This window comes from Anser anser (genome assembly GCF_964211835.1).
Source record: "Anser anser genome assembly, chromosome: 10".
Lineage (NCBI taxonomy): Eukaryota > Metazoa > Chordata > Aves > Anseriformes > Anatidae > Anser > Anser anser.
Genome location: NC_139730.1, coordinates 15,271,221 through 15,293,885, shown reverse-complemented (window position 1 = coordinate 15,293,885; position 22,665 = coordinate 15,271,221). Strand labels below are relative to the sequence as shown.

The following is a 22,665-nucleotide window of genomic DNA, read 5'->3' as shown; positions in this document are numbered from 1 at the left end:
CAATTCTTTTACCCAATCATGGAAAATTTTACATTTTTAATGATCTAGATCACAGCTTTGCTTAAAGTTTCCTGTCTTCATGTTCAACTCTTTTCTTGTGTCATTACTTACTACCTCATCAAGACAGTCTCATTTTTCAAACTAGTCCAAATGCAGTACATCAGAAAAAGACAGCAGAAACTGAACTGAAAGCATTATTGTTGGTATTTTTTGTGAAAAATTTACAAACCTTACCACTCTCCTTGAAGTTTCCTTTAAGCAAAGAATGTCTTATGCTTATCTAGAACACGTTATTAAACATCCATTACTAAAACTCCAAAGCAAGATACATTTGCCTCATGCAATGTAGTTGCTGTCTTTGGTCCTATTTCCCAAAGCTTTGAGAAAAAAAATTCCAGATAATCTAGTTCTCATTTCCAATGTACAAAGGAATGATAAATAAAATGAGTAACGCTCTAAGTTTCAGAGCAAAAAGATATTTTAAAGCACTGCAGTAAGAGTCCAACTGGAGGAGTTGGGCTCAATAATCCTTGTGGGTTCCTTCCAACTCAGGATATTCAACGATTCTATAGTAAGTGATTCTGAGATTAGCTAGATACTTAATTTATAAAGTCCATCGCAACATAGGACTTCCTTTCCATAGCACAACAGGTCCTCAGATTCCAGGGGAGGAATTATTAACTCAGTACCTTTTTCTGCTGCTTTCTGCAAGGCTTCTTCAATTCTTGCCAGTTCCTTCTGTTTATTATCTTGCAAGTATTTTTCTTCCTTCTCTGCATCATATTTAATGCCTGTAAACCAAGTTGGGACAGCTTTAACCCTATGTTTCAAATTTTATAAATGCATAATCAAGCAATGTGCACAATATTGAGCATTATGTTGCAATATGTCATTTGAAGCACAGGCTATTCTAGGTCTGAATGCTGAAACCTTCATACAGCCTTGGAAATTGGGGTTTTTTCACAGTAGAACACAAAAGACTGCATCAGCGTTTAAGCACTGTTTTTCAAGAGGATGTTTCCATGAGTACTCGGACCTTCAAGTGTGGTTTGTGTAATGTAACAGGTTTTAATTCACATCACATATATGTGATGCTCTCGAAACTTGAAAGTTTCCTTCATACAACAGAGCATCTGATTTCAGAGAAAACAAATCAAGTTCTCTGATCCTCTTCCCCCCTCCCTAAAAATCAGTTCTAATGGAATGACTACTTTTGATTGCTCTAAGTTAGAAGCAGACAGACTATATCATGCAACAGTCAAAAGATCTAAACCATGCCAGAAGAATGGATTCAGGATAAGCACGCATCAGAGGAAACCTGTTAAACTGAACTTCAAATGGATACAACCAAGGATTTTCATGAAAGGTACCCTTTATCATCTTGTTCATGCTCCCCTTTTTAACCCACCTTTCTTCCACTCATTTGCCAGCATTCATCTAGAAATCTCCCTGAAGGAACAGAAAGTAAAAATGGCAGCTTATATGAAGTAATTGCTATTATACACTTGAATAAATGGGTACCCTTATATATTTTTCTCCCTTCCATTATTTATCTGTGTTGTTGAGGAGTTTACTTACTTGCTCCAGGAACTATTAGAAGATACAAGCCTTCTAGAGTTGCAACAACTGCCTCACCATACAGGTTCTTCCAAGGAATCTTCAGAGTAAGTTTGTCTATATAAAGCAGATAAAAGTTACATCAAAATGTGTATTTTTGTATATATGCTTAGCCTGATCAGTAACTCAGGCAATACAGGGCATTAACCCTTTATCTTCATTCATGTCCTAAACAATTTAGAAAGTGAGGAGATACTGGATGGGCATATCTTTTATAAAACCCTTGAAGTTACAAAATGCATGCAGAGAAAATAAAAGCAAGAGATTTAAGTACAAAGATAGTGTTTGAGTCCAAACAGTCAAGATCAAAAGCTGAAATTGTGAATGGAGTTTAATTTGCTGGGATTAATATGATTTTTCCAGGAAAATATAAGAATACAATACAATACATTCACCTCCAACAAACATTTCATGCGAAAAAAGCAATGTTGACCTCAAGGGAATCAATTTCTAACAACATTTATCTAAGAGTTCTTAAACTCTTGGCATGTTTGCCAGTTTTTCAGGAATCTTACTTAATTTCTTCATATTCCTTACCTTTTCTTTAAAAGATCACAAATGCTAAAATTATACCAAAAAGCTCTCTTGATCATCCATGTACCTGAAAAGAACCTCTCAGGCATGTTTTCATACCCAGATTGTGAAGTTACACAAACAGGGCTAGGCAGGTAACTTTTTATGATTTATTTAGTGCAGTCACATTAGACATCAACACTAATTTCAACAGCAAGCACTATTACAGAGAGCACTGAAGAAAAAAATATAAAAAATTCTGAGGCAAGACTCATATTAAGGTCTTAAAATTTCAATTTTAAGATTCAGGCTGAAACAAAAACTTACCTATCTGACCAACTTTTATTCTAAAAGGTACATCCAGTTCACTCTGTAAAGAAAAATAAGTATTAAATAGCTACATGTATTTTGAAGGTAACCTGATTTATATAGCAAAATTATTATCCTGACTTCTCTTAAAACTATCCTCTCAAAACTGAAATTCCAGAACAGAAACAGTTCTCTATATGATATAGCTTTAATTATTTAACAATAATCACGTGAACACAGGCATCCATAAATATAGTTAGGCTTGTAGAAAGCCTAAAAACAAAGGAGTCACACATTTCTAGCAGTTCTCTCCTACAAGTTCTGTAATGCCTTGCTCCAAAAGTTATCTGAGATGTAGATTTTTATTTACATAAGAGAATATAATTTATTTTTTTGATTTGCCAAATAGGTGTTCTCTTTTTAATTATCAGTAAATACTAAGCATTGCACTAAGATATTTTAAAAGCCTCAACAACAAGATCTACAGAAAATTTCCAGTTGGTACCCAGCTGCTGAATTTCCTTCCCCTATTTCAGCAAAGTGTTTTCTAGATCTTCCACTTCAATATTCTTTTGAAATGAATTAAGTACAATCCAAAGACATGAATTCTCAATCTCAAAGATTATAAAAAGTAAACCTGCTTTCTCAAATGAGACATGTCAACCGCTTGTCCTACATATTACAAAACAGCCTTGAATGCCACTTTTCCAACAGCTCAAAAATATTAAACAAGGCTGCTCTAAAAAGAAGATTAATATCCCAATTAACATCTCTGCCAGATTTCCACAGTTTTAAAAACGCGTTCTGAGCTATGAGTCTAACATCAAACAATTTTATTTGACAAAACTAGCAACAATTCTTCTGTGGCCTGGTCTTGTTTAGTGCTTTAAAGAAACAATTGAAAAAATATGGAACATTCCAACCCTTTTCTGGTTATGACTATATATTCCTAGAAATATTTCCATATGCTTTAAATTCTTGGTGATGACCACTCTTTAGGAACTCTTAAATATTTCTTTCTATTTTTTTCCTGCAGGAGGCTAAATCTTAAAAATCTGGTTATTGTTAAAATATTTAAAGAATAATAAAGTTTAACTGGAAGTTTTCTTGTCAGCTTTAATTTGTGATTAAAATATATCAAAAGAGTAAGCGAAAACAGACTCACTTCGAATATTTTTGTCTCTACACTTGGTCTTTAGTAGTATGAACAGGTATGGAAAGAGGTTGAAACAAACTGTGAGAGCAAAGAAAGATCTCTGCTCTTGACAGAGCCAGAAGCAGTGAAATAAAAGCAGATACCAGCTACTACATCTACCCCATTTGATACTGTACTTATGACCCACAGCTGAGTTCCAAGAGGGACTAGCTCAGTTTGGCCTGCTGATACAACTGGACCATAAGTTTGACCTTGAAGAATGAGTTTTCTGAAGATTAAACTCCAGAGAGGAAAAAAAAAATGAAGGAAAATGCTAGAAATTAAAGGCGTTTTAATGTTTTTTGGTAAAGACAACTGATTTACAGACATTAAAGACAATAAGACACTGGGGCTTGATATTCAGGGAAAAAAAATGATGTGCTGAAAATACCTCAAGATTATAACTAAGAAGCAACAGGCAAGATCAGCTCTCAGTATTTTAGAAGAAATTCCATATGGAAGTATGATTATGCAGTAGCAATCACTGATGAAAATAAATCCTTTAAGTTGTACTAGAAGACTAAAATGTTAACAAAAATGCACCAATATCTTATTTAATGTTTTATCATTTCAAGCCTCAAACATTAGAATGGGTTATGTATGCACATACGCACAAAACATCAATTCAAACCACTACTGCTAATTTCTCAGAATCAGTTTTCTCAGGAGCATGCTGATGACTTAGCCCATAGCTTTTCTTTTTTTTTCCAATAACATTAGCAAAAATAGAAGCTGTTAACCAAATACCTACTTTGAATAACCAGTAAAGAAGGCATACTGTGTAAAGTGAGACCATAATAAGTAGTCCCAGGACCCATTAATACTACTTTAAAATTAATGTAATACTTACTAATGCATTCTCCTTTATTTGTAAATTGTCAAGTGCCACATTACCTATGTAGAAGAAAAAAGTAGAGTAAGTTATTTCAACTACTGTGCCATGCAAGTTGAATCAAGGAACAAAACTGCAATTCTCCCAAATACACGTGGATAAAATCTGAAAACCTGACTCCAGTTATAGAAGAGCATAATAAACAGCTATTTTGTAAGAATTATTAAACACTGATTACACAGGCAAAATTTAATGATTGTAGAGACCACAGAAATATCACCAGCTTACATTTCCGCATGTTTCTGTAGTGGTATCTTGGTTTTGATGATTTTACACAGCAGGAAAATCCTGCATCATAGAACCACAAAAAGGAAACCCCATCACTGGAGGTTTTCAAGCTTCAGTCGCAGAGGATACTACATAATCTCATTTGGGCTCCCTTTTCCCATGAAATGTTGGGCTTGATAATCTTTTGAGATTCCTTCCAACCCAGGCTGTTCCATGAAATGTAAGGATTCTTGCATAACTATTTCCAAAAGCACATTAACTTTTCCTGACACAGCAACCACAAAATTAATGCCGATAAGAAAAGTCTTGTTCCCTGGTGTATGTAGGGGATGGAGGTAAGGCCTTCTCCATGCAGTACCTCAACAGCATCCTCTTTGCCTATCATGTAGCAAACTTGGATGTTCCCTATGTTCATCAGAAACAGCTATACCACCTTAATCCATTACTATGTTTGTTTAGTACATGACTCGAGCACTGAAATGGGAGGTGAAAGACAGCTCCCTGAGCACCCCACACCTGCACTGCAGCCCAGGCTCCCCCTCCTCGCAGCACCACCATGGCCAAACCACCCCACGCTACCCCATGCAACATACAGACCCCAAAGCACGCTCACAAGAAACACAAAACAAACGTGTTTTTATTTTCCACACAGCCGGTTTGCAGCACTCTGAGGCCAGCGGCGCCCACCCGCGCCTCGCCTCAGCGGGAAACGGCCGCAATCTTGAGGCTCCCCGGGCCCCCTCACGCGATGGGGGAAGGAGCACAGCCCCCTCAGCTCCCCTCACCGGCAGCTCCCCCCCCCCACGGCCCCGCCCCTCGCCGGGGGCGACGCCAGCGCGGGAGCGCGCAGCCCCCAGGCGTCTCCTCACGGCCGAGGGGGAAGAAGGGGGAAAGGTGCCGCTGCCCTCCCGCCCGCCTCTCAGGGAGTGGTCGGCGGCCCATGGAGCGCCCGCCCCTCACGGGGAAGCGGCGACAGGGAGGCTCCGCCGCTGGAGTCCGCTCGCCTCTCACGAGGGGCCGCCGGCCCCCGGCCCGCCCGCCCCTCAGAAGGGTCGCGGCCAGCCGAGCCCGCCGAGGCGTGAGGAAGCGGTCGCCCCCCGTGAGAGCGGCGGCCCCGCCGCGCGCCCCGGAGGTATCGGGCTCCTTACCCCCCCATATGCCCAGCTTGAGCTGGGACTTGTCCAGGTTTTCCACATAGTCGCCCAGGAAGCGGTTCAGCAGGTCCGCCACCACCGACTCCAGCACCATGGCGGAGGCGGCCGCCGGGAGGGGAGAGGAGGGGAGGGGAGAGGAGAGGAGAGGAAAGGAGGGAGCGGAGCGGAGCGGAGCGGAGCTGAGGGAGAGGGCGGCGGGGCTCAGCGCGGAGCGGCGGCGGGCGCGCCCCCGACATGCAGGTGACGTGGCGGGGCGGGGCGCAGGCCGCCGGGGCCGCGCAGGGGCGCGCGCCTCGTCCTGCCGGGGAGGCGTGGGGGTGCTGTGAAACCCTGTCAGAGCGCCGGGGGCGCCTCCCGCCAACCTCCGGTCAGCTCTAGAGTACCTACGTGACTACTAGGGTCTCCACGGGCGCTCTAGGTACCCATGAGGGCCTTGCAGTGGCCCCCAGTGTCCTCTAGGATGTCCTTGAGGCCTCCCAGCACAGCCCTGAGGCCACCCGTGGCCCTGCGGTGCTATCTGGTGTACCCTCTGTCACTTCAGGTGCCTCCCGGCCTCCGCCCAGTTTGCTCTAGAGGCCTCCCAAGGCCCCCAGTGCGCTCGATAGAGCACCAGTGGCCACCCAGTGAGCTATAAGAGCTCTGGGGACTTGCCAGGATCATCTAGCACCCGCTAGAGCCTTGCCGGGACACGGTGGAGGCCTCCAAGGGTCCCCAGCGCCTACCTGTATCCCTTCAGGCTTCCCGGGACCCCCACTGCACTCTAGAGAGCGCTGGAGGCCTCCCAGCGCACACTATAATCTTCCAGGGGGTCTCTGTTGCCTGGCTCACCCTGAAAGCTTCCCGGTGCCCCTAGGTGTGCTCAGACACCCCCTGGAGACTCCAGCGTGCCCTACAGGCCTCCCAGGGCTGCCCAGAGTTTATCTCAGCTGGTTCCTGAGAAAAGCTGTTCTGTGCCTGAGGTGCAGCCTGGTACAGCGTGTAAGTGCGAGCACTGAGCTTTGATGTGGTGGTGCCATCTTTCCTGTCCACCTGTTTATTTAGGAGATATGCTAGCCGCCATTTTGGCTACAGTTTGACTGAACCTGGTTTGTTTTGACAGCGCAGGGAAAAAAATCATTGCTGTTAATCTAGCTGACCAAGTGACATGAACACTGGCAGACAAAGGGATCACAAACAAGAATGTTGATTCTAAAAAACACATCTTTCAGGGAGTTAAAGGCACTACAGAGAAAGTAGATGAGAACATGCAGCCCTGTGTGGTAAATCTGCAGGTAGCCATGTTGATGGTAGAGCAGAACTTTAAATTTCAGGGGGACTACAGTGCAATACCTAAAGTTATCTGTCAAACGCATTTTTTGGTTTGTGAAATATGCAGTAAAGCACAGACTGCAGCCCAGAGCATGCAAGCAACACAAGAAGATTCTTTATTTGGCACCTTATTTAACATTCTAAGAGATACATGCCACATCTGCACATTGCTGTAAATATATGTGCCCACATTCTCTGCACGCATTTTTCAACATTAAAGATTCGGTGCATAAGGCAGACCCTTATGCCACTAAAACCAAAGTTCAGGCTGACAATGGCTGTTAAACACAATGATCCACGTGATTTGACTGGGGAAGTCATATCACTGTATGCTGGAGACACATGGAAATCCCGGGGAGGTTCATAATTGGAAAGTCTCACCTTCTTAATATTTTTCCATAAGCACCCACTACTGATCACAATGACATAGCAGTGCACACTGGGTGTCTGTTCCCTCATGCGTACTGTGGCAGTTCTTGTAAAAGCACTGTCAGATGCTTTATTAATAGTCACTGTATTAGTCAAAAACATAGGTACATGTTGTATTCTAGCCCTTTTGCAAGACTGGTCTGCGCCTATATTTGGATAAATTGATTTTATATTTAGTTGTTAGTGCCATTTTTGTTCTTTTGAGAATTCTAGCCATTCATACCATTATTTCTGTTTTCCAAAGTCAATGCTGATTTTTTTTTTAACTTTAAGTAGCATGTTGATGCAACTTATCTTCCATAATGGCTTAAAACTTCTTTGCCATGTGATTGATTTCTGCATTTCTGCATGTTTGAAACAGAGGAGGGACTTTTAGCCAAAAATGATCAAATTCTCATTTTAAGCTCTGTTTAACTTCAGACACAAAGACAAATTGCTAATTATGTAAGTTATAGAAACTACAGAAAATTACTTTTTTTTCTTTTCTTTTTTTTTTTAGTTCTTTTGTGCAGTGTTGGCTGTTCAAATCCATCAAATCAATTTGTATCACAGGGAATCATCAATGCAAGAAAACAAGATGGAAAATTGTGCACAGAGCTCCTGCTGTTAGGTAACAAACCTCCATTTGTGATCGTTTTTATCAAGCTTTAAAAGACCATCACTTACTACTCTTTTTATATATAAACCATGGCTGAATAACTAAGTTTTGAGCAAAAGCTAACAGCAGCTTATGCTCTTATATCAGAGTATATAAGAGCAATTGTGCAAATCAATGGCACTAAATGTTCTCTATAACAATTGTGGAACATAAACAGGATGATATATCCATTTTCTCTGCATTTCATAACAGTCATAATGATTTCTGCACAGCAAAAAGCAAAGATCAATTTATCACAACTATGAATTTTTGGGAAAAAAAAAGAAGAAAACAGCTTGTATGTAGTCAATTCATTTCCCAATTAACCAAAGTGATTTTTGAAAATCATCTTGTTAAAGCATGCATTTGAGTAAATGAAATTACTATTGCTCTTTACAAACATGCTTCCCTAACAAACAGAAATATATGGCCTAGTGGATCAAAAATTGCTCATAAAATAATGTGATTTCATCTGGGAAAAAAGCCCCAGAAAGGCAAGTCTGCGTCAAATATTCTGCTTCAGTAAAACCTACATGTATTAAAAACATAAAGGGGAAACAGAATGGAATTATGAATGGATGAACTGTAAAGAAGGCGGTTTTAATAGATATTTTATCAACCATAGACATATATGCAGTTACTTGTAATTACTGAGATATTTCTGGTAAATAAAGATGCATAATTTTGCACCTTTATTACCAAACAATCCTTTGGTAGTCTTCATGAGCCTCCCTTGCAGATAGGATGCCACTCAAAAATGACATTAATGCATCTCCTGTCTGTTGGTAGGTACCATTCCTTTTGTGTTCTCAATGAAAAAGGTAAACAGTCCAAAACGAAAAAAAAAAAAAAAAACAGTTACATGACATATAAGTTCTGTGTCTAGAAGAACAGATACAGGACAAGCAGAATCTTTGGTATTTGCTTACCATTCATTGAATACACAGAAAATGTTCATTCACTGCAGGAAAAAAACATGCATTTTGCCTATTTCTTCTAAATACCAATGTTGAATAGACATGACTGAGTTGATAAATGTGAATGGAATCACTAGTTTCACTCAGCTAAAAGTCATGAAAACATGCTCCTTGTGTATTATGGTAGTATTTCATTAAATAGAAGGATCTGATGACTCCATCAATGCATAATAATTTTGTAAAAAGAAAACAGAAATACAGCACTGTAGCAAAACTTATTTACACGGCAAGATTTGCTCAAATCACTGAGGTAAAACTTTAAAAAAAATTAAACCTAAAAAAAAAAATATCTGCATTGAAAGTTTAAAGTTTAAAGCATCGGTTTTGTGAATAGACCTTCACACTGTAACAACAAATATTTGCTTGGTGTTGCGTATTACACAATTTTGTACACATAAATAAATTATAGTCACAGCATAATGCTAATCTGAGGTGGGTACATGGACTGATTGCTCAATAACCAAGCTTTCTTCTCATATTTTACTGCATTAATATTACAAAATCTCCAGCTCCTACCATCTGACTGTTGGCAAGTGAACAGATGGCAAATTTTATCCACTGTACCTCACTAAACAGAGTATATGCCTGTTAGCTGTTGGGAAATCAGCCAAGTAATGTGGCATCAACTCTCTTCACCACAAACCACACTGAGATTAGAGGATTTTCTGATGAGTTAGATCAGGTTGCCAAAAGCCTTGCCTGTACAAGTTTTGAAAATGTCCAAAAATGGTTATGCCACAGCCTCCATGAGCAACTTGTTCCTTATTCACTCTGATTCTGAGTTTTTTGGGTTTTGTTGGTTTTTTTAAATACCTTTTAGCTACTTAGAATCTCCCATGATGTAATTTTTGACTGTAACAGTGTCAGAAGAAGTAACTATATATTTAAGACACATTTTTGGACTTAACAGATGAAAGAAATCAGTATTGATAATTTTACCATCCTCCTTTATCTAAAAAACCCCACAGTATTCCATGGAAATAATACAATATGATATTGCTGTGGTTTTTTTATTATGTTAAATTTTTATATTAACAATATTTTTGCACTAAAAACACCCAAATTGCCTTACAACCAGCTAGGCAATAATTTCCTAAGATCAATATTGGGAATTTTTGCAACGCGTACCTCAAATATATTAGCAATGAGTAAACCCGACATAATACAATATATTAAGATGGTTGAAACACTAAGAAGATGCCAACATATAGTAATCTGCTTTCCCTTTTCCCTTGTGACAGCTGGAAGCTTCCAGTTCTCGGTGGAGAATGTGGGAGAATTAGTATCTGCAAAAAAATGGAATACTGTTTCAGTGTGTCCTTTTCCCTTTCTGTGACAGAACAATAAAATATAAAAGATTTTCCCAGGCGCAAAAATGGAAGAACTAATTGATAAGCAAATGGAAGAGTGTCAGTATAAGAAGCTAGTGTTAACTTCAGCTACTATTGCCAAGGCACAGCTGTTTTGCACAGGGACAAAGCTTATTAATAAAAATGCCTTCACCCATTTGGAGAAACCCCAGTTTTGTTTCTCAGGATAATTTTAAACTAGATGAGCTGTCTAAATTCTAACACAATAGTTGTAATTTTTGCATACAAAAATGCCACCTCTGTTTCTGAATAAATAGATATGCACCCTTTCCCATTATACTCCAGGACAAGCCTCACTTCATACTATGAACAAGTCTTCAGAGAAAATCTGGATTAAAAAAATGACAGTCCTATTGACTGTTCTTTGTTCAAAGCTTAGACCCAAAGCTCTTCACAGCTTTCATGTGATTACAAAAGAAAAAATACTGCATAGATTCCACATGGTAAGAAATAATGTTGTATCCACAAATGAGGATACACATACAGTCTTATTATGTCAGGTGGTTTTCAAGGGAGTTCAAAGAATCATTTCCATGATCTGCTGTGCCTTATCTGTGTCTAGGACATTTATTAATTAGAACTTGCATTTTTTGTGTGAAATGTCTAAGCCAAGAGGATTGGTCTTTCTGATCAGTGTTGATCACATGTATGTCATACCAACTGAGCTTTGAATTATAAATTACTGCTATCTTTTATCCCGAGCCAGGGAATCTTCAAAAAACCAGCTAAGTTGCATCATAAAAGGAATCTAACTTAATTTTTTATGAGGACTTTATTTGATGGTATTTCTGGAAGTCATAGCTTTTTTCTTCAGTGATGTGCTGTGAAGATGAAAAAGCCACTAGCTATGTAAGAAAATCGCCTAAAATAAAAATAAACTTGTTTCAGTGAATATGTTGCCTTTGAGTGGGGAAAGAAGCAGTAATAGTCTAGTCTGGACCAAACACACTTGCTTTCGAATGATAAGCATAATTTTATTCACTTGGTAAGAATTTGAACTTAGTCATTGTGAAAGCCCATATGAATATCTATGAATACAAAGACAAGCCATTTCACTTGATAACAATTTCAGTTATTTGCACATTAACTTGCATATTGGAACAGTTCTCCAGAAAACTCACTAAATGGTAAAAGATAGAATTGTTCAAGATAGATTTTATGAGTGGCTTTTTTGGAAAAGTGTTGACTGGTTTTAAAGAAATGGGATGCTGAAAGGTAGCACAATCACTTATTATCAGCTGAAGTTTGCTTTGGAAAGTGCTAAGAGAAGAACAGTAGGGTGTTGCAGTTATAATACCCTTTGTTTATTAACAGTTATTAATTTTCTAGATGTAGGTCTGTCTTTAAATTATGAAGTTAAGAAAAATACCAAATATCCCACTTACTATGAACTCAGAAAATCAAGAGCAAGACTTTCTTTCTTCTCACAGAAGGCACCCTTACTCCAGACGTTGCTGAACTAGACAGTTTTGGTTAAAAAAAAAAAAAAAAGGAAAAAAAAATCTAAGCAACAGGAAATCAAAAATCTTCACTGTCACCTACTTTTTACAGAATCTATTTATAAGATGCCCTAAAGTTTTCAGATTCTTAGTTGTGGCTGGAAACATTAATATGGGATGCCTTATGTTTTTAATGCATTTCACCAATTCCAGAGTCAGCCAGGAGTAACAGTCATCAAGGTCACAACTCCACAAGACCCTGTGAGGCAATCCATCTTCGCACGCCATGGGCATACTCATGAGCAGGTAAGCTCCTAATTTTGGAGAGAGGTCTTTCTACACATCTCAGCAAGAAAGTCTTAGTGTTGTCTGTCAGATTTGTTGTAAGTGAAATCATTAAGTCTCACGTGAAATTTTGTAAAATGCTTTTGAATGCCTGTGAACTCAGAAAGTGCTGAGTTCACCTGCTGAAACTCTTGCCTCTTTTTGACATCTGAGGACATGGCAACTAAAAACAAATGAACTTAGAATCACTATTTTTTTCTGTTTGATGAGGCCATAAAATCAGTAAATTTGTAGGTGTAAAAATAGAATATGAAAGTTGTAACAACTCCAAGAATTTGAAGACAGACATTATTTCACTATCCTTTGTAAGAGGGTTCTGCTGTAAAAGTCAGGAATGGTCAATAAGAGAAAAAAGTCACAGAGCTGACATGTGCCAGGTAAAAGAAACCAGTTTTGCTTTGTTTTTTGCTCCCTGAAAGCCTGCATAGTTTTTCATATTACTGCAGATGTTGTTAGCACAGCCGTCACCTCTCATCAGACTGTTCGATGACCTCATCCAGGGATCTGTAGCTGCAGTGTGACTAAGCCACGTGCCAGTGCAATGTGACTGAAGCAGGAATACTGTTTCCTTGCCCTGAGGTCAGGAAGGGAAACACTTCACTATACAAGAACTGTCAGACATTATAAACTTAACTACAAAAGATAAAGCTCTGGAGAGTTGACATTATTTAAAAAGTGGGCATGGACTGGAGAATTTGGTGACCACATACAGAAGTGATTGTGAGCAATGTGAATACAGGCCAAAGTCCATAGAAAAACTTTACTTCAGTTTTTGGTAAAGACAGTGGAGAAAGTCAGCATACCTAAGGCAGAAAGTACAGAGAAGTAGAATTGGCAGCTTTTCAGGAAAAGCCCAGACATGAGCTGTTCCCGGTGATCTCCATGACAGAATATTGAAAGAGCCAGCACACAAAAGCATAAGTCCTGTATCAATGATTTTTAATTATTCTGTCAGTTCAAATGTGTATCTCAGAACAACAAGCATAGTAGAGAAATGCAAGGGTAAAGGTGATATGATCAGATACAATGCCAGCAGAATTGACCTCAGCTCTACGGAAAATCTCACCCAGGTTATGTCAAATTGAGTTCTGTGGTGCCCAAATTATGTGGGTGGCCAGTTCAAGCAGAAGGAATCGAAACTGTCAGGGGAGGCAATACCCTGCAGAAGACTGGTGCCTGGCTGGCTGAGTGACTCTGATTTAGCTCAAAATCACTTCTGAAGTTTAAATCATCTGTGTGATTTAGGAATAAAGTTGAGGAGGAACTCCCAAAAGCAGTTAACAGCACTGCATCTCATAATCCCTCCACATCAAATTAAAATCCAGGCTGAACCCTACTTGGGTGTGCTGCTTGCCTCCAGCACCATAAGCCTGGAGGCCCTAGATAAGAAGATAACTTTGGCTCAGGATCTGAGTGGATGGGAGCTAAGGAGAACACTCTAAACTGAGGATCTTGTGTAGATACCCAAAGAAATTAAGCCTGAGTCACCAGGCTGAAATAATTTGCAACACAGATTTATGAAAAGTAGATCGTGTCATACCAGTTGCTGTCTTTCTTTGACAGGATAGCTAGCTCCACAGACCAGAAGAATTTGGTAGGCCTAATCTAAGAAGATATAAGCAATGCATTTTGTACAGTGCCCAATGGCAAATCACTATTTTAAAAATCTTATTTGATGTTTAATTATTCTTTTAAAAAAATTGAATTATTTAAAAAAACTTGTATTAAAATAGAGGACAAGTACACATATATTATAAAGTGGCTAAAGTTGAGATTGTAACAGGTAATGTTCAGAGAGAAATTACGTAGATGGAGAAGAAATCTGTCACAATAATGATTGTTTTTCATGGATAGCTGTTGATGTCCAATATGCTTTACATTTAATAATAGGGAGAGAGAAAATCCCAGAACAAACTGGATACTTATGAAATTTGCAGATAAACCAAAGCAGAATGGTATGACCAACACCAGTAATTGATTATTCAGGAAGCATCAGACAACGATATGGACTAGACAGATCGATGTGCTATGAATCAGCAGTCCTCAGGCTGTACAGAGTCTATTTATTAAATACACCAGTGCAAACCTCGGTGATTATCACTGATCCCAGTGTTTGCTATGAGAAAAAGAAAGAGCATCCCAAAAGGCAGAATCTCCCTGAGTTCTGCTTCGGAGGTCCCAAAGAGACCAAGTCCATATGCACAGCAGCCTCTGCTCCTCCACATTAACAGCTGGAGTCAGTCCTCTGGCATGGGAGAAAGTTAGCTGCCATTTTTCCTCTTTATTATGTGACTTCAACATCATCGAACCACATCACCAGGGCCAAAGGAAGCCCAGAGAAATAACGCTACTGGTCTGTTCCCTGTCTTTGTCCTTTTCAGCAGAATGGCTCCGTATTTCTTAAACCTCTCCTACAAATCAGTGCAACTTACTTTTCCTTGCCCTTCATTATGATGTGAATAAAAAGCTTTCCATAAGAAGAGGAAAAAAATTACAAAGAACCAAGTTATTTAGCTAAATCTGATTCATGTTTATTTTTTACAATTCTAACTTTATTCTACTCTTCCTGACCTCTTAACAAATTGCCCCCACAGTCTCCTGCATCCTGCTTAGGAAGCAGTAAAGGCAGCCTGACCTAGTCTATATAATTTGTTAATTATTTGTAGAAAATATTGGGAAACACAAACTCTTCAATTACCACATATTCCAAAGCCCTAAGCACCAGCATTCAATAATCAAACTATTTATAGATTTAGCCTTATTTCATAAGCTTGCTTTTCTCTTGAAACCATTAACCCTCTGAACAGTCAACATACATGACTTGGAAAGGTTCAAGGTTGTGGATAGGAATTGAATTGTAAGTTGTTGTATGTATTTCAAGCTGTCCCTTATCAAAAGGAAGTAAAAGCTATGCAATAATACCTAATAAAAATAACAACATAGCAACTACTTTTCCAGATTTATTTTTTTTTTCAGGTGAAAGGTACTACTTGGCAGATGAGAAAGAAATGAACAGCCTCTGCTTGTTGTTCTTCTAGGTCTTTATTTTTGACAGCAGCAAACCATATGTATTTTTTTCCCTGTTGTTACTGTAACGAAGAAGCACTCTGTTAAATATTAAACATGTACATGAATTAAGCACTCATATGCTGTGCTGCAGGAGTCTGTAGAAATCAATGAGGTGATCTAGACTGTTTGAATGACAAATCTTCTGGCTTACACATTTTAAGAATTCAAAATAGCAATTCTGAACTGCAGACTCACATCAAAAGCCCTGTCTCCCTACACTTTATATCAAATCCTAGACATGTAGACAGGCTAACTGCACAGGTACAGGGATCCATCTGAATTCCACAGCTAGATCAAAAACCTCTCATATTCAAACATTCACTATTTACATTTCAGTTTAAAAGTCATTTAAAATATCAAACTAAATGTTTTTCCTCCAGGTGAAACCTCTGAAGGAGTAGTGTCCAGCACAAATACTTTTTAGTCTGTCTCCCGATGTTGACTTTTTTCAGCTCTCATTTGCCTTTATATAATACCAGATAATGTCCTGGTTAGATATCTATGTATTTTCCCCAACAATAAACATTTCTCTTGCAAGTCTGAGAATTAAACAGTAATTCTCATTTCAAACTTTTTAAAAATTATATTATTTCCTCTAAAATGCACAGATGAAGATCTAAGCTGGATTTAAATTAGACACTGGCTAGTTCCAAAAGTAGGCTAGTTCCAAAAGTCTCATTAAATGGGAAGAGATTAGTAAGAATAGAACAGCCAGCCCCCACTGTAAAAACTAAGGACTAGCAAACATGTAAGACATCTTCTGATCCTCTGAACTGAACTAAGCTTTTTATTTGCTTGAAGGATATTTTGTGCTCTCTCACAGAGAAGCCGGAGTAAGCATGGAGACACATGGCCTCTAAGCAAAGTTGAATCCATGAGCTGGCAAACTGCTGCAGGAAACAGCGTGCTCTGCTTAAAACCAAGCTGGCCACACATAAGTAGTGTGTGACTGACCACATAACACACATTGTCCACTTTCACTTTACAAGAAGAGTTATGATACAAGCACTTGCCTTTATGGCAACTAGCAGAACAGGTTCTGTATTCGGTATTTTGGCATAACTGCACAGGAGTAACACACAAACCATAACTGTGGTGTTGCAATTGTCTGATTTGCAATACGTCTCATTCCCTATAGAGGCTGTTGTACCTGTGAAACTGATAATTGCTAGCAGAAAATTCGCAGGGGTAAAAATGGGAGACTCAGATTTTATGTACAAAGTGCAGACCAGGTGTGATATACATAGCTTTCATGAGTTGAATTTTGCCACCATCCTACCTCTGAAATTTGTCAGCAGCATGAGAGGCAACCCACCAGAGTTTAGAAAGTTCCTTACACTATCCTAAACTTCGTGTGTGCTGTATGTACACCTTTGCCATTAAAATAATCAAATTTGAAGATGATGCTACTTCTGAGAATAAGAAAATATTTGAAATAAGTGGAGTCCTAACCATTTCCACAACATGACAATTTTGCTCATAACCACATCAAATTTTACCTACTTCAAGCATTTACAATTTTGAGAAACACCATTTTAAATTGTAACTGTCTCCAGGATAGAGCTATCCAGAAGCATATAAAAAGGCTTCCTTAGCGCTTAGGTACTAAAGGTGGTAAGCACTGAAGCTTCCCGTCACCCAAATCCCTGAACTCTAGTTGGCATTTGTCAACATAGGTATCAACTGTTAGAACTAACATCACCTGATTTCCAATATCATTATAACAAGACAGTCTGTAAGAGCAGACGTATTTCTTACCTAATGCCCTCAGTCAGCTGCTTTTACCGCAGAGGTAAAAGTTAGGCAGGAAGGAAAACACTGAGCAGATGGGTATGTTTACTGGGGAGTTAAACTGTGTTCAGAAGCACCACTTACAATATTTCTGGGAATTGGTGCAGTCAGGAAAGTATAAAAGCATATTATAATTAATAAGTGTTTCAGCCAGCTCAGTCTTGAATGTGTTTGTCAGGTTGTGATCAGAAAACTTTTTTTTCCAATTTGTCTTTCATAATTAATGCAATTACACTGTATAAAAAACACCATTTTTTACTTATGAGATAGTTTGAAAAACTCTTCTTTTTATTGAACATTTGAGAAGTACTGAGAATATTTAACTGTACAATGCTAGTTTGTGAACTAAAGTAGATCAAATTCCAAAATACAACCTTTTTACGTACTGTAAAGATAAGAGATGGCAACTTAGACACAATTCCAACATTTTAAGAAATCAATTTAGTGGGTTTTTTTGCTTGTTTGTTTGTTTTACCAAAGATAATGAGTGTTCAGATTACCCAGAAATTGGAAAATTTGGGTGGATGCAGAAGAATTATTATCTTGAAAAACAGATTTGGCATGTAACTTATTGTATGTTCTCAAAAAAAAATGTTTCCAGTCATGTGGATTCTCATTATATAACAGGTGATTATGCATTTTAAAAGATAGATGGATCCTTTCTAAGGTTTTTTCCTCGGCATTGGGTGATCAAGATCAGTTCTGAATGGGACTCATGTCTAAAGATTTCCCACTTGAAAAGGACTGGTTCACTCAGTTCCTGTCCAGAGTGCACAAATAACTTGGCTGTCAACCTGTGCAATAATGTACAAGGAAGATCAGACAGTGCTGGTTTGTATAAGAACTCATAATTCACAGAAAAATGAACCCCTGTTGTTTAAATTGAGACCAAAAAAGAGAAATCTGAATGTAGGCCATGTTAACCCACTGTTGTTAGTCTTAAGGCTGGTCCAGAAACTGACCTCGTTGCAAAACCCTTTGCAAGCTTTGTGTTCACGTGGGTAAAGGCAGGTAATAACTAAGGAGAGTAAACAATAGCACCACAACTGCAATGAAATTTTAAGGAGAAAGCGTTGAAGCAGAAAACTACAGAAGGCCTGCTTAGGTCTCTGTAGTTCCTCAAGATTAGCTAAATAGGCTTTATCTTCTCTTTCAGGCAATGTCCTTTGCTCCATGAATCCTGGCACTAGTAATCCCCAGGTTGCTAAAGCTCTCTATTACTGATAGGTCTTTTTGCAGCAGGAAACAACTCCTCTTTCAATCACCTGACGCAAAATTAACACATAGCAATTCTTCTCTTTGTTGGACACACACTTTGATTACACACTGTACTAGCTTTATGATTTCATAAACTGGTGAGCTAAGCCAATATAATTGGTCACACACTGATCTAATCTCAGCAGCCATTTTGGTTTGATTATAATATTGTTCATTTTAAGTTTATAGTAGTTGAGTCTATGTAATGTGCTTCTGTGATGTTAATATTTACTTTTCTATTTAAAACAATAAGATCAGAAAAAGCACACAGAACTAGATTATGCCTTCATAGCCCTTTACAGGTACCTCAAATAACACAAATTAGGACTTTTAAAAACAAAGGCCTTTATTAGAGAAAGCCACCCCTTATCAAGAAAGATGAATTTATCTGCTAGCATGATCAGAGGAGACATTAGCATATCTTACAGGAGAAGAATAAAAGAGCTTGGATGGATTAGCCTAGCAAATGGAAGGGTGATAAGGATACGGTTTTTCTTCACAGCCGTCACAAGTGCTATGGAGGGAGAAGAGCTGGAGAGGCCAATGCTGGCAGCTGTCAGAGACTGACCATGGGTGAAGTTGAGGAGCATACCTATCCAAAGAACGAGGCTCTGGACAAATTTTATAGTAGGGCAACACTTAGAAATCTGCAAAAATGTGACTGCTCAACAACCAGGTCTACGTATTTGGTGTTTCTGAATGTGTTAGCAATGTATTCTTTCTCTATCAATTGTGTCAGTGTTGTACACCTGATACAGACATAAATTTCCCTGGAGATATCAGATAAATTGTCATGCTTTTTTATTAACTTGAATTAAAAATGTAAAAAAGTCTTTCTCTGTCACCAAGTAAGATTAAAAATTGTTTCTTTTCCCAGGAAGCAGATCAAAGGCTTTTTGAAAGAAGGGGAATATTTCCTGAATGGTTCAAGAGCATAGCAACATGATGTAATTCATAACATAAATGCAATTTCTGAATGTTCCTCTTATCCTGGAGCTTGGCAGGAACTGTATTTCACTGGCAATTGGTAAGAGACATGCAACTGCAGTGAAAGGAATAAGTTCCTTTACAAAGATACAACTTTTAGACTAATCAGTGAGTAAGACTTTTAAGTGGCATGACTGATGAGGTAAGTCTTAAAATAAGATATTTTTACATGTGTTCAATATAGAAGGATGCCCACAAGTGCCAGATGTACTGTTACATATAAGAATTTCAGTTTTGGTTTTGTGTCACAGACTTGTCTCACATCTTCATCAATATATGACAGGTTTGTAATATCCTCTGATTGCCTTTCCTTCACTGTGAACTCAGGTTTGTCCCGAAGTTTCAGTCATGAAACTTTCTGCTGCATTAGGATTGCTGGACCTGCATTTCCTGAAAGGTCCTTAAAAGTAACTCTTTTGCTAATGCAAGCAGAAACAGTCTAGTACCAAATATTTTTTTTTAGACCCTGATAAGCAGGGTTGTCTCAAGTTTAGACAATTGAGAGGGTTAATTTTGGCTTTCACTAATGATGTTCTGAAATGATTTCTGTGCAATAATACCTAGTCTCAGTTATGGGCTGTTAATGCTGGGCCAACACAACATTGAGCCAGCTTCTTTGGTCTGGGAACTTGTTAGTCCCAGCCTATTGCCTGTGTGCATAGGGCAATGAATAATTGCTTTGTACCTTGAAGGTGTTTATATCCTGTTTGCAGCACCTCTGTGTGGTAAAATATGCCCAAACAAAGTGACCAAGAGAAAGAGGAGGACACCACCAGTATGCCAAAAACACCAGCATGGAGAGGCTGCCTGATGAGATGTCTTTCTCTGAATGACAGGCAGTTCATGATCGGCATTTAAGCAAGGAAGAATCATAGAATCAGAGAATGGCTCAGGTTGGAAGGGACTTTAAAAATCATCTAGTTCCAACCCCCCTGCCATAGGCAGGGATGCCACCCACTAGATAGGTTGCCCAGGGCCTTGTCCATCCTGGTCTTGAACACCTCCAGGGATGGGGCATCCACAGCTTCTCTGGGCAGCCTGCTCCAGTGCCTCACCATGCTCCGAGTGAAGAATCTCCTCCTAACCTCTAATCTAAATCTCCCCTCTTTTAGTTTAAAACCATTCCCCCTTGTCATTATCTGACTGGGCAAAAAGTTGCTCTCCATCTTTTTTATAAGCCCCCTTTAAGTATTGAAAAGCTGCAATGAGGTCACCCCAGAGCCTCCTCTTCTTTAGGCTGAACATGCCCAGCTCTCTGAGCCTTTCTTCATAGGAGAGGTGCTCCAGCCTTCTGATCATCTTCAAGGCCCTATTAGTGCTTTGTTACATACAGATAGATTCCTTCTAGAAAGAAAAAGCAAAAGCTGTTCACTTGTAGAAAATGTTGAGGTAAACAAACAAACAAAACCACACCATTCACATCTTTCCATCTCTTTCCATCTGAATGTTAAGCCTAATGGTTTATCAAGGCCACTGGCAGCAAGTTACTCCCTCCTCATAGCTGGCATTACAGGACATGGAAGCACAGCTCAGGAATGCTGCCAATGCTCAGCAGTTAGAAGGTTAAAGTGATAGCTGCTGTTCTGAAGTGTAATTCTGCTTTTCAAGGAGCAGCACTCTTATTTCCTTGCCTTATCCGTAAGACTCCTTAACTTACCTGTGTGGCTATGTTAAGTTAGTCACATCTATCCACAAGCCAAAGGGAAACAGAGATTGATGTTTCATGTCAGACAGAAGCTGAATCATTGCCTAAACCAACATAAATTAACTACTCTATAATCTCTCAGTAAATTAGTTTTACCTTTTCATGGCATGAGGAAATGCCAATAAGCTTAGAGACAGGAATCTGAAAAAAAAAAGGCATCAGCACAATCATATCATTTGCTTAACGTAGTAGGAGGTAAAATTCAAGAACTACTAGTAGCCATAATTTGATCATTTTTCCCTCTCTTTTGTCCATAAATTGGATTTGAGAAATTAAATGAGTGTGTGTTGCCTGCAGACATTCTTTGCTAACACCAATATCCTTCAGAACAGCATGGGAAACTTCTGTTCGAGGAAAGACCTGGATGTTTCTTACTATGGTTGGAATGGTTAATATTATTCTTTTGAAATAGTTTGTTTTAGAACTTAACTTTCAGAAAACACACATTTAAAAAAAAATCTACTGACCTTGAATATTTTATCCTCAAAATCAATAAACTGTTTTTGCTGCTTGAAAAACTACTACTGTTTCGTTCGTTCCCTTGCCTGGACCACTGCAGCTGTGGTCCTTCCCGAATCTCCCGTGCTTTTCCTCATGTCCCAGTTTGACTCTCTGCCCTGCTCCTCCTCTCCTTTTGTCTTCTCCAAACCCCAGTTCTTTCAGCTGTTTTCCTGCTGACCCCTTGGCCAGATGCGCTGGTCCTCCCAGCCAGGACCAGCATACCACTGTCATCAGCCACTCCTGCAGGGGCTGTCATGTCCTGCCACCTCCCCAAGGCAACCCATCAGCTTCCCTCCCTGCCCTCAGCCTTTGCTCCTCCTCCTTCTTATGCATCCTAGCAGGAGGATCAATGCAGGTTCTGAAAAGACAAGCTCTGTGCTGGAGCCAGAGTAGCTTTGTTGTGGGAAGTGAATCAAGTTTAATTGCTCTGTAGAGTTCATGCACACACAGCTTTATCAAAAATTGCAAAACATAGTTTTATCAGGCATGCGCAAGCCAGACAAGACATACTGAGATTTTTGCAACTAAGATCTAAGTCTGCATGGATTGTGTGCAAGTTACAATTTATCAAGGCTTTCTAACTTGCACAAGAGCATCGAGAGGTCTATCCCTGCTACAAGAGCCATGCCAATGCTGTATTTGAACCATTTTCCCAAGCCTTTGGTGGCAAGAATTAAAAAACAAAATCTTATTCCTAAGCTTGATCATTAGGCTGTGCCTTTTGATCAGTGTTTCTCACTAAAATGTAGCCTGGGGTTAGCATTCAGGCTAGAAAACTTGAGGCTAAACACTTAGAGTTTGGCAAAGTTACACGACTTAAATCCTGCTCTGATGACAGGAAGTGTCAAGCAACCTGAATAACTAGTGTTAGGAGATACACTTGTAATCAGCTTCCTAATGTTTCTGGTATCAGTACACTACCTTTAGTGCTCTGAAGCCATT

General features: G+C 39.1%; 2 protein-coding genes across 8 annotated transcripts in view; one reads left to right on the top strand and one right to left on the bottom strand.

The window, feature by feature from the left end:
* The window catches only part of VPS13C (vacuolar protein sorting 13 homolog C), an 88,874-nt gene extending 82,755 nt beyond the window's left edge, over window positions 1-6,119 (bottom strand). For 2 of the 4 annotated variants that reach the window (XM_083850947.1, XM_083850950.1), the window contains exons 1-5: window positions 5,903-6,048; window positions 4,485-4,528; window positions 2,458-2,500; window positions 1,579-1,674; window positions 690-791 (exon numbers count right to left, since the gene is read on the bottom strand). In XM_083850947.1, the coding sequence (XP_083707073.1) occupies window positions 690-791; window positions 1,579-1,674; window positions 2,458-2,500; window positions 4,485-4,528; window positions 5,903-6,002 (385 nt within the window). In that variant the 5' untranslated portion in view covers window positions 6,003-6,048. Of the gene's footprint in view, window positions 1-689; window positions 792-1,578; window positions 1,675-2,457; window positions 2,501-4,484; window positions 4,529-5,367; window positions 5,517-5,902 lie in introns of those variants that run through there. The other 2 variants (XM_083850948.1, XM_083850949.1) reach the window with 2 other exon arrangements.
* LOC310905169 (uncharacterized protein) lies at window positions 5,578-21,740 on the top strand. Of its 4 annotated transcripts, XR_014588824.1 has the most exons (4): window positions 5,578-5,886; window positions 8,145-8,255; window positions 12,282-12,374; window positions 15,390-19,024. XR_014588824.1 is itself a non-coding variant. In XM_083851080.1 (3 exons), exons 1-3 carry the CDS (start codon window positions 5,695-5,697, stop codon window positions 19,474-19,476), a joined length of 354 nt encoding a protein of 117 aa, XP_083707206.1. In that variant the 5' UTR covers window positions 5,578-5,694; the 3' UTR covers window positions 19,477-21,740. The 4 variants fall into 4 exon arrangements, 3 of the variants coding, with proteins under 3 accessions (XP_083707206.1, XP_083707205.1, XP_083707207.1); XM_083851080.1 differs by lacking the exons at window positions 8,145-8,255; window positions 15,390-19,024 and adding an exon at window positions 19,408-21,740; XM_083851079.1 differs by lacking the exons at window positions 8,145-8,255; window positions 15,390-19,024 and adding an exon at window positions 19,033-19,400.
* Window positions 21,741-22,665: the final 925 nt, after the last annotated feature.